Source organism: Raphanus sativus, chromosome 8, assembly GCF_000801105.2.
Source record: "Raphanus sativus cultivar WK10039 chromosome 8, ASM80110v3, whole genome shotgun sequence".
NCBI lineage: Eukaryota > Viridiplantae > Streptophyta > Magnoliopsida > Brassicales > Brassicaceae > Raphanus > Raphanus sativus.
In genome coordinates this window covers 17,743,595-17,755,131 of record NC_079518.1, presented here as the reverse complement: position 1 = coordinate 17,755,131, position 11,537 = coordinate 17,743,595, and the positions used below count along the sequence as shown (strand labels likewise).

At 38.7% G+C, this 11,537-nt stretch overlaps 1 protein-coding gene across 1 annotated transcript; it reads left to right on the top strand.

The window, feature by feature from the left end:
* The first annotated feature begins 1,497 nt into the window (after nt 1-1,497).
* LOC108821063 (uncharacterized) lies at nt 1,498-3,741 on the top strand. Its single transcript, XM_018594107.2, has 5 exons — nt 1,498-1,664; nt 1,861-1,920; nt 2,544-2,677; nt 2,788-2,909; nt 3,013-3,741. The coding sequence occupies exons 1-5, from the start codon at nt 1,649-1,651 to the stop codon at nt 3,314-3,316; spliced, it is 636 nt and encodes a 211-aa protein (XP_018449609.1). The 5' UTR covers nt 1,498-1,648; the 3' UTR covers nt 3,317-3,741.
* The last annotated feature ends 7,796 nt before the right edge of the window (nt 3,742-11,537 follow it).

Below are 11,537 nucleotides of genomic sequence, written 5' to 3'. Positions count from 1 at the left end.
AAAAAAATTAAATTAAAATTTTAGAAAATTAAATAATTTTAACAAAATAAAAATAACTAAACTTTTAATAATAAATAAAATTAAAGTTAAATAGAGGAGAACTAAATAAAAAGTTCAATTTTTTTTCAGAAAATTAAAAATATTTTTAATTAAAATATTTTTTCAAAAATATATCATATCATCGTAGACAATAACAATTTCAAAATCGTAAAATTTAATAAAACTCATAAATTAAATATAAATTAGAAAATTAGAAAAAAATCAGAAATTTAATTAATATTTAGAAAATCAAAATTCAAAAATAATTGAGATAAAAAAAATTCATATATTTCAAAAAAAAAATGAAAATTCAAAAGTTTGAATTTTTTTTTTGTCATTTTCAACAATGATTTTAGAAACTATCATTGGAGATATGGCAATTATCGTCATTGTTAATGGTTATGTGAGAAAACGTCATCTTCACTTGAATTTTGAATTTTCTATTTTCCTTTTTTTTCAAAAATTTATGAACTTTTTATTTAGTTCTTCTCTATTTAAGTTTAATCTTATTTATTATTAATTTTTTTTTTATTATTTTAGAAAATTATTTAATTTTAAAAATATTTATTTAATTTTCTAAAATTTTATTTTGATTTTTTTCATTTTATAAATTTTATTAAATTTTCGATTTTTATTTATTTTTTTGGATTTTTTATTTATTTATTTTGTTTATTTTATTAATTAAATAATTATTTTTGAAAATTACATGCTGAACCGGTCAACTTTTTGCTTTAGAGGTTTTTTATGATACAAATGTCACTTTGAAGGTTAAAAGTGTTAGTGAAAAAACTTCGAGGTTTAAAGTGCTAGTAAGTGACACTTTGAGAATTTTTTATGCGATTTTCCCAAATCTAATTGGTTAAGTAACTTGTGATTTAATATATATAAGAGATTTTCGTTTGGGGTTAAGCCCAAATGACCAATGTTGTACTTTGGCCCATCCTCTAAAGAAAACCTTTGGTCGACAGAAGAAAAAGAACAATTTCAGAAAACTTGCAATCAAAATTCGTTAAAATTCGGAAAAGGGTGCCGGTCTTGAGTTTTGAAAGACCAAAAGCGAAGAAAAAAAATTGGCCGCTTTTCGTATAAAAAAACTTGAACATATATATAAAAAATATTTTCGAAAATAACCAGAAAAAAATATTGGCATCTGTTGGTTTCGAACCCGAGTGTATACTAATCAGGAGAGACACTTAACCACTACACCAAAGGTACTCACTGAAACATAAGGCCGAAATTTTTTTTATAAATACAAAGGCCGGACTCCAATGCTTTGCTAAGGAACATCAATAAAGATGGTCTAAGACCAACTTTATTGATGTTCCTTAGCAAAGCCCTTATGAGGGAAAATGTGAGAATTGAGGAGGAAAAAGAAGGGAAAAGGCTGATCCTTATTTTTTACTGAACAAAAAAAAAACAAAAAAACAAAAAATCCTTAGCTAAGGGACAAAGTCTAGTCCCTCTAATAATGATGCCCGGAACCAGAGGTTTTTTTTTTTTTTTTTCTTTTAGGAACCAGAGGTTTGTTTTCTCTTCTTCGATCTAGTGGCCGTCGAAGTCTCTACGTGCTCTGACTTACTTTGGTTGCTATATAATCGCCGTAGAAGCGATGGAGCCACCCCAAGGTTATTTTACACGATACAAGTTTTACTATTTCTGATTTTATTATGTTCGTTCCTGTTAAGCTAAAGAGCCAATTTTTTTTACCATATTAGCTTTCAATTTCGGAGTTAATATCGATACTGTTTTGCTACTTATTTCAGTCTGCCCCACTGTATTGTATTGACTAGAAAAACAATGTTATTTTTTCTGATTATACAGATGGGTCGTCTAATTTCGCCAAAGAGCTTTACGAAGAAAGTTTTCAGCTTTCAAAACCTGGTGAGAATCTCACCTTCATATGTTATATGTAAATTAATGTACCTTTAAGGTTTTTTTGTCTCTTGCCCTTTCCTGTTATCATAAGGTTTCAGTTTAATCTGTCTGAGAGAAATTTCTTCTTCTATTACTGACCTTACAGTATCTGTACTAATGTTGTGCTAGATAAGCTCGAATGATCATATATAACTACTAAAGGGAGAGCCTTGTGCGTACTGCAAATGATCAACTTTAATTTCTTTCATCAAACATATACTCAAGTGTCACTCGTAGTCGTAGGATAATGCCAAGGCTTTTATTTTCACTTCTAAACAGGTTTGAATGCTATTCAGAAATAAAGTGTGTGTAGAGTTTTCTTTTCACTTACAATAAATATGTCATGTTTCTTAATCACCTGTTGTGATGAAATTTTTGTTTTGTCTTCTTTTGTGATACTGGATTTCATGATATGCCCTGAGGCTTTGTTACACAACTTTTTTTTAGTGTTTCAGATTTAGTAGAGATACTTTATGTGTTGTTATTCATATCAGTTGTGTGAGTGAGATATCTGTCCCTTTGTGGTCTCTGAAGGGCGGTTGTCTTGGATATTAAAATGCATTACTAACGTTGGCTTTCCTCCTTTTCAGGAACAGAATCATCTCTTTCTTTAGGTAATCTTGAGAATGACTATGGATCCTTTTATGGAAGTTCAGATGAAGAACCAAGTGAAGCTTACTCTATGAAAAAGGATACTGAGAACAGACGTGAAAAATTCCACATGGTATTCTTTTTTAAAATTATTATTTTCCGCATATACGTTGACTATTTTTTTACTGTCCCCATAAACTTATATATATATTGATTGGCTTTTCTGGTAATTCCATATCATAGCTTGGATACCGTGATGGGATTTCTGCTGGACAAGAAGCTGCTGCGCAAGAAGGTTATAACGTCGGCTATAAGGAATCAGTTCTTGCTGGCTACAAGTTTGGTATTGTTCGAGGTGTTTCCAGGTTATTACTAAATTAGCTTTGCCCTGCTGTGATGTGTTACATATAGCTGAGTATATGCAGGAGTAGTAGTCTAATGCATATTCTGTTTTGACCTTTTTTGAAGTGCGCTGGCGTTTCTCCCAGATGAGCTAAGAGAAAAGGTGATCGATGAACAAGAAACTCGAGACCAGTTTAAGAAATTACATAGTTCTGTGCATGATATCTCAACTGAAACTGCATTGAAACTGTTTTATGGAGCTTTGACTACAAAGCAAGGGAAAGAGAAGAGTGGAGAAGAAGGGCCTGGCTCTAGTCTTGGTTCTGGTTCTGGATCTGTTTCAGCCACAAATGACTTGGGAAGCTATATTACAGAGCTAAGCTCTCTTCTTGACAAATCTCCTAAGATTAAAGTTAGATTGGACGCATAGACGAAAGATAAGGATGGAGGAAAAGGGTCTTGCTCTGGCCCTGATTCTGGTTCTGGCACGACAAGCTACTTTCCAAGCTCTCTTCCGGACCAGTATCTTAAGATTGAGGATGCGTAGAGGAGGCTTGTTACCTAAAGTTATTGCCTAGCAGAAGTATAGGGGAGGCGTGTTCCCGATTCTGTTTTATATCTGATTTTTTTCTAGAAAAATATTAATAGCAAAAGAAAAAATGTGACTGAATTAAGCATTGGCTTGGTGATGTAGCATCGTGATAGCTTTATCGGCACGCCACCATCTTCGATGAGTTTAAAATTTCCTTTTCTTTCGTGTTTTGATTTTACCTTTTTGTTCTTAGTTTTCTATTTCCATAAAGGAAAGTTATCATTAACTTATGATTTTAGAGAATAAGATTGGTATTGAGAGAATAGAAGAGAAATAGAAAGAATCCGAGTAGAGAGTTTGTTTGTAAAGAGAGATTATGTAACCATTGTTGCAAAGCTTAAGAGAAAAGTGTTTCTTATTTCTTAGCTTTCAAAGTTCGACAATACATCAGTATATAAAGGAAATGAAAGCATAGACTAGGGCTTTCAGGATACTATTGAAAGCATGTGAAGTCAATGAGATACATGGCTCAGAATGCACACACGCCTGGTCAAGGGAAGAAGAGCTGCGCAGTTCTCTTTACAGCCTGTCTTGCTTTTGCTTTGGTTAAGGATAAGAAACCTTATCCTTAAACGGTCACTAACAGTTCCACTCTTCCTCTTAGACCTTAAGCGCTCCTATCTTACTCCTTTGATCGATCTTGCACTTCACTTGTGTTCCAAGTCTCCCAAACAGTGTATAGTACGATTTGTAATAGTAAATAGTTGTCATGGCACTATTTACTATTACACCACTTCTCCCAAATGATTCCTTAGCTTCATAGACTCATCCTGAACTCTTCCTCACCATTTATACACTTCAGTTTAACACTCCCCCTCAAGCTTGACCATATGGAACAAGTCAAGCTTGGAAAGCCATGAAACTCTCCTCATTAAAAACCTCACCAAGGAAAACCCAGTGGGACAAAACCTTGATGAGGGAAAAAGAGTGAGAGTTCCATAGCTAAGGGGATCAGCTCCGGCTAGGAGAAAGATCAATGAGTCCTAGTCTGATATGTATGGACTCCATTGTCTTCTGCCTAGCTGCTTTGGTGAACACATCAGCCAACTGATCTTCACTCCTTGTGTAGCAAGGTAAAGTTACTCCGAGCACAATCATCTGCCTAACCTTGTGGCAATCAACCTCTATGTGCTTGGTCCTCTCATGGAACACTGAGTTGGATGCAATGTGAATAGCTGCTTGGTTATCACAATGCATGGTCATTGGTGTAGCTTGATCAATCTCCAAGTGCTTCAGAATCCCTTTGATCCACACCAGCTCATTTGTAAGCTTCAGCATAGCTCTATACTCAGTTTCTGCACTGGAGCAAGAGACCACCTTCTGCTTCTTACTCTTCCAAGTAACCAAGTTCCCACCAATGAAAGTGCAATAGCCAGTAGTTGATCTTCTATCAACTCGGTCTCCTGCCCAATCAGCATCACAGTAGCCCACCACTTCAGTGCTTTTGTTGCAACCCATCCAAACACCAAGACCTTGAGTTCCATTCAGATACATCAACAGCCTTTCCACCATACGCCAGTGATGCTCCTTTGGTGTTTGCATATGTTGACTCACCTGATTCACAGCAAAACAAATGTCAGGCCGTGTGATGGTTAAGTAAATCAACTTACTTACAAGCTTTCTATAAAGCTTTGGATCATGGAATGGCTTGCTATCTTCAATCTCCCCCTCACGTGGAACCTTGTACCCATCCTCCATGGGCATCTTAGCTACCTTGCCTCCATATGCACCTACATCTTTCAAGAGATCAAGTGTATATTTCCTTTGAGAGATGAACAAGCCTTCCTTGGATCTACATAACTCAATTTCAAGGAAATATTTCATCTCTCCCAAGTCTTTAATCTCAAAAACAGATTTGAGAAAGTCCTTAGTTTCCTTGATACCTGCTTTATCAGAACCAGTAATGATAATATCATCCACATATACAAGGATTACAATGATACCTGATGGTGTAACCAAAGTGAAGAGGGTATGATCGAGTTCACACTTCCTGAAACCTCTTCCATTCAGTGTGGTGCCTAACTTATGGTACCAAGCTCTAGGTGATTGTTTGAGACCATAGATAGCCTTCTTCAATCTCAAAACATTCCCTTTCTTCACTAAGTGTTCAAGACCAGGAGGTGGAAGCATATAGACCTCATCTTCAAGCTCTCCTTGCAAGAAAGCATTCTTGACATCCATTTGCCACAACTCCCACTCTAGGTTCACAGCTAGTGATAGCACAACCCGGATTGTATGGAGCTTAGCAACATGAGCAAATGTATCTATATAATCTTCTCCCCATGTCTGAGTGAACCCTCTTGCAACTAGTCTGGTCTTGCGCCTATCTATCTTGCCATTTGGAAGATACTTGATGGTGAAGATCCACTTACTAGTCACTGCCTTCTTCCCTTTAGGTAGTTCACTCTCATACCAAGTATCATTTTTAATCATAGCATCTGCCTCAGCATTGACTGAATCTCTCCATTCTTGTATTAGCATTGCTTATTCATAGCTTCTTGGAACATAACTTTCATCCAAGCTTACTTGAAAGGCACAATGCTCTTCTGGAAACTCAGCAAACGAGCACACAGCTTGAGAGGGATGCTCCAAAGCCTGGGCATTGTAGTACACTCTCGTGTTTACCCAGTTGGAAGCATCTCTCCTTTGCCGTGTGCTTCTCCTTAAGACAGGTACTTGTTGAACTTCTTGCACTGGTTCTGATTGTACCTCTTGAACTCCACTCGTTTCTTCTTGTTGAGTCTGATCCTCTTGCTCAGACTGACTTTCATTTCCTTCTCCCATCTCAACTTGATCATGACCACTGCCTGAACTTTGATCTCCTTGACCTCCAGCTTCAGGTGTATTGCCTCCCTCATGATCAAGATGAGTGGGTTCTTCAGTTCCATTTGTAGGAGGTGTGTGTTGCCTCCCTTGATCCTGGGTCACTCCTATCCCAAGTCCTTCAAATATCATCCGTAGACTGGCTGCTCTATCAGATGGTCTAGCTAGTTCTTCTAGCTCCTCCCAATTCTTGCCTTGATAATATCCTTTCTCCTCCATGAACTTAACATCTCTGGAACCAGTACTCTTCTTGCATCCGGATCATAGCACTTGTATCCCTTTTGGGATGTAGAGTACCCAATAAACATTGCCTTAGAGCTCTTTGCTTCAAGCTTGTTCCTTGTTTCTCCTGGTACCAGCACATAACACACACAACCAAATACTCTCAAGTGATCTAGCACTGGTTTGTTCTTGTTAAGTACCTCAAAAGGTGCTTGATCCTTTAGTATCTTGGTTGGTGTTCTGTTGATCAAGTAGCAAGCTACTAAGACATCATCACTCCAATATCTCTTTGGTACACTCGTTTGAAACATAAGAGCTCGTGCAACTTCCATCAGATGCCGGTTCTTCCTCTCAGCCACACCATTCTGTTGTGGTGTGTAAGGGCATCTAGTTTGATGCAAGATCCCATGCTTGGACAGATAGTCTTTAAAGGCATGACCTATGTACTCTCCACCATTATCAGACCTGAAAATCTTGATCTTGGCATTATATTGGTTAGTCACATAGTCATGAAAATTCTTGAATGCATCTATCACCCTATCCTTTGTTTTAATGAGAGTTATCCAGGTGTATTTCGATTTCTCATCAATGAAGGTGACATAGTACTTGTATCCATCTCTGGATAAACAAGGAGATGTCCACACATCAGAGTGGATTAAATCAAAACAATTTTCATAAACAGTAGTTGATCTTTGAAACACAGTTTTTACAATGTTTTCCAAAATACAAGCTTCACAATCATTGTTTTGAAAAACAACACCTGGTAACATCAAGCTTAAAGCTCTAAGGTGAGGATGACCTAGTCTAGCATGCCACAATGCATCATTATTAGAAGAACCGAATTGAAAGAACAACAGGAACTAGAAATGGGTAAAGTGTCTTGAAGTAGATAAAGCTCTTCCTTGGTAACACCTTGTCCAATGAGCTTTCTACTCTCAATATCCTGAAACATAACCTCATTAGGGGTGAAAAATAACATTGCATTGAAGATCATTAGTGCATCTTTTCACAGATAAAAGATTAAGAAGTGAACTCGGGCATGTAAAAGGCTTTAGAATCCCTATCAAACAACTTGAGTTTCCAACTCCTTTGATAGGAATCCTAGCACCATTCGCAATCATAACATGCCCTTGAGCCGGTTCTAAATCTTTAATGAGCTTACAATCACTTATTATGTGAAGATGCACATGAATCAATAATCAAAGGCTTATGCATTTTTGAGCAATATGAGTCCTAGGATGATCATTTCTATTCCGCAAGCTTTCAATCACTTCTAGCAACTTATCAGAAACATTCAAGGCTTTTTCAGAAACTACAAGCATGCTCAATCATGTCTAGCAACCTATCAGGAACATTTTGATACAAGATGAGCATTATATGAGTAACCAAGAGTGTTTCCGAGTGTGTTACCAGACTCCTTAAGAGCTTTGATGAGGGACTCGATGTCAGACCTCCTTATGGTTTCATTGTCTCCACTCTTTACTGCCCAATATGGCTTTACCCTCGCTTTCACCCACCTTCACACTTGGACTAGCTCCGGATGGACCAGCTCCATTTGCTTCAGCAGAAAGGTTAGCTCTTGCATCTCCACCTTTTGTGAACTTCACCGGTTTGAGGTGTGGGTGTAAGACCCAGCACTGGCTCTTCCTATGGCCTGTCTTCTTGCAATGATCACAATCACCCGAGAACCTCTCACCATACTTTCTATCTCCACCTTTGTACATAGCCTTGTTAGCTTGTACTTCTTCAGCCTTGTGCGCCAAGGAAAGTTCCTTCTTTCCCTCCAAAGAGACCAATAGATCCCTCCTCCTTCTGTAGCTGCGCGCACACTTCTTCCATGGATGGAAGTGTAGGAGACCTCAAGATGTGTGCTATCACATCCTTATAGGCTGGATCGAAAGTCATCATCAGTCCAAACACCTGATCTTGTTCTCTTCTCTCTGCGAGTGTCTCTTGATCAGCAGTGTTGGGTCGCAAGCCCTCCAGCTCGTTCCAAAGAGCTCTGAACTTCCCTAAGTGCTTGGCGAACTCCTCACCATCTTGAACAAGAGCATTGATAGCTCCCTTCAACTCAACACACGACTTAAGTTGGTTTTGTTACCATAAGTCTTTTGAAGCACCTCCCATAGATGCTTAGGAGTCTCGCAGTAGCTGTAGGCTTCAAGGAGATGCAGCTCAAGAGATCCCTGAAGCACGGATAGCACCATAAGGTCATCTTTCACCCATCGCTTGTACTCAGCTAAAGCTTGCTCTTTTCCTTCTCATCTTCATTTTCCTTGGCCACTGGCTTTGTTTGAGCTTCATCCGTGATGTGACTCCAAAAGCCCTAGCCTCCAATAGCTGTTTTCACCAGCCTAGACCACAGCAAGTAGTTGCTTCCTCCCTTGAGAGCAACCGGAACCGAGATCACCTTGTTGTTGTTGTAGTTATCCTCCATGTTTTTCTTCCCGCCAAGAACACTTTTGAATCTTTACTTGAATCGAACTGAAGAACACAAACCCAGATCTCAATACCAAAGCAACCTGGCTCTGATACCATATGATTTTAGAGAATAAGATTGGTATTGAGAGAATAGAAGAGAAATAGGAGAATCCGAGTAGAGAGTTTGTTTGTAAAGAGAGATTATGTAACCATTGTTGCAAAGCTTAAGAGAAAAGTGTTTCTTATTTCTTAGCTCTCAAAGTTCGACAATACATCAGTATATAAAGGAAAGGAAAGCATAGACTAGGGCTTTCAGGATACTATTGAAAGCATGTGAAGTCAATGGGATACATGGCTCAAAATGCACACACGCCTGGTCAAGGGAAGAAGAGCTGCGAGTTCTCTTTACAGCCTGTCTGTGCTTTTGCTTTGGTTAAGGGATAAGAAACCTTATCCTTAAACGGTCAATAACAGTTCCACTCTTCCTCTTAGACCTTAAGCGCTCCTATCTTACTCCTTTGATCGATCTTGCACTTCACTTGTGTTCCAAGTCTCCCAAACAGTGTTATAGTACCATTTGTAATAGTAAATAGTTGTCATGGCACTATTTACTATTACCCACTTCTCCCAAATGATCCCTTAGCTTCATAGACTCATCCTGAACTCTTCCTCACCATTTATACACTTCAGTTTAACACTCCCCCTCAAGCTTGACCATATGGAACAAGTCAAAGCTTGGAAAGCCATGAAACTTCCTCATTAAAACCTCACCAAGGAAAACCCAGTGGGACAAACCTTGATGAGGGAAAAAAGAGTGAGAGTTCCATAGCTAAGGGATCAGCTCCGGCTAGGAGAAAGATCAATGAGTCCTAGTCTGATATGTATGGACTCCATTGTCTTCTGCCTAGCTGCTTTGGTGAACACAATCAGCCAACTGATCTTCACTCCTTGTGTAGCAAGGTAAAGTTACTCCGAGCACAATCATCTGCCTAACCTTGTGGCAATCAACCTCTATGTGCTTGGTCCTCTCATGGAACACTGAGTTGGATGTGCAATTAGCTGGTTTATCACAATGCATTGGTCATTGGTGTAGCTTGATCAATCTCCAAGTGCTTCAGAATCCCTTTGATCCACACCAGCTCATTTGTAAGCTTCAGCATAGCTCTATACTCAGTTTCTGCACCTGGGCAAGAGGACCACCTTCTGCTTCTTACTCTTCCAAGTAACCAAGTTCCCACCAATGAAAGTGCAATAGCCAGTAGTTGATCTTCTATCAACTCGGTCTCCTGCCCAATCAGCATCACAGTAGCCCACCACTTCAGTGCTTTTGTTGCAACCCATCCAAACACCAAGACCTTGAGTTCCATTCAGATACATCAACAGCCTTTCCACCATACGCCAGTGATGCTCCTTTGGTGTTTGCATCTGTTAACTCACCTGATTCACAGCAAAACAAATGTCAGGCCGTTGTGATGGTTAAGTAAATCAACTTACCTACAAGCCTTTCTATAAAGCTTTGGATCATGGAATGGCTGCTATCTTCAATCTCCCCCTCACGTGGAACCTTGTACCCATCCTCCATGGGCATCTTAGCTACCTTGCCTTCATATGCACCTACATCTTTCAAGAGATCAAGTGTATATTTCCTTTGAGAGATGAACAAGCCTTCCTTGGATCTACATAACTCAATTCCAAGGAAATATTCATCTCTCCCAAGTATTTAATCTCAAAACAGATTTGAGAAAGTCCTTAGTTTCCTTGATACCTGCTTTATCAGAACCAGTAATGATAATATCATCCACATATACAAGGATTACAATGATACCTGATGGATGTAACCAAAGTGAAGAGGGGTATGATCGAGTTCACACTTCCTGAAACCTCTTCCATTCAGTTGGTGCCTAACTTATGGTACCCAAGCTCTAGGTGATTGCTTGAGACCATAGATAGCCTTCTTCAATCTCAAAACATTCCCTTTCTTCACTAAGTGTTCAAGCCAGGTGTGGAAGCATATAGACCTCATCTTCAAGCTCTCCTTGCAAGAAAGCATTCTTGACATCCATTTGCCACAACTCCCACTCTAGTTTTCACAGCTAGTGATAGCACAACCCGGATTGTATGGAGCTTAGCAACAGGAGCAAATGTATATTATTAATCTTCTCCCCATGTCTGAGTGAACCCTCTTGCAACTAGTTGGTCTTGCGCCTATCTATCTTGCCATTTGGAAGATACTTGATGGTGAAGATCCACTTACTAGTCACTGCCTTCTTCCCTTTAGGTAGTTCACTCTCATACCAAGTATCATTTTTAATCATAGCATTCTGCCTCAGCATTGACTGAATCTCTCCATTCTTTGTATTAGCATTGCTTCTTCATAGCTTCTTCGGACATAACTTTCACCCAAGCTTACTTGAAAGGCACAATGCTCTTCTGGAAACTCGCAGAAACGAGCACCAACAACTTGAGAGGGATGCTCCACAGCCTGGGCATTGTAGTACACTCTCGTGTGTTTACCCAGTTGGAAGCATCTCTCCTTTGCCGTGTGCTTCTCCTTAAGACAGGTACTTGTTGAACTTCTTGCACTGGTTCTGAT

Bases quoted from the DNA above. Each gene is read 5' to 3' on its own strand.
- LOC108821063 (XM_018594107.2), top strand. The intron at 1,921-2,543 runs GTGAGAATCTCA...CCTCCTTTTCAG, and splicing joins TTTTCAGCTTTCAAAACCTG to GAACAGAATCATCTCTTTCT. The intron at 2,678-2,787 runs GTATTCTTTTTT...TCCATATCATAG, and splicing joins GACGTGAAAAATTCCACATG to CTTGGATACCGTGATGGGAT.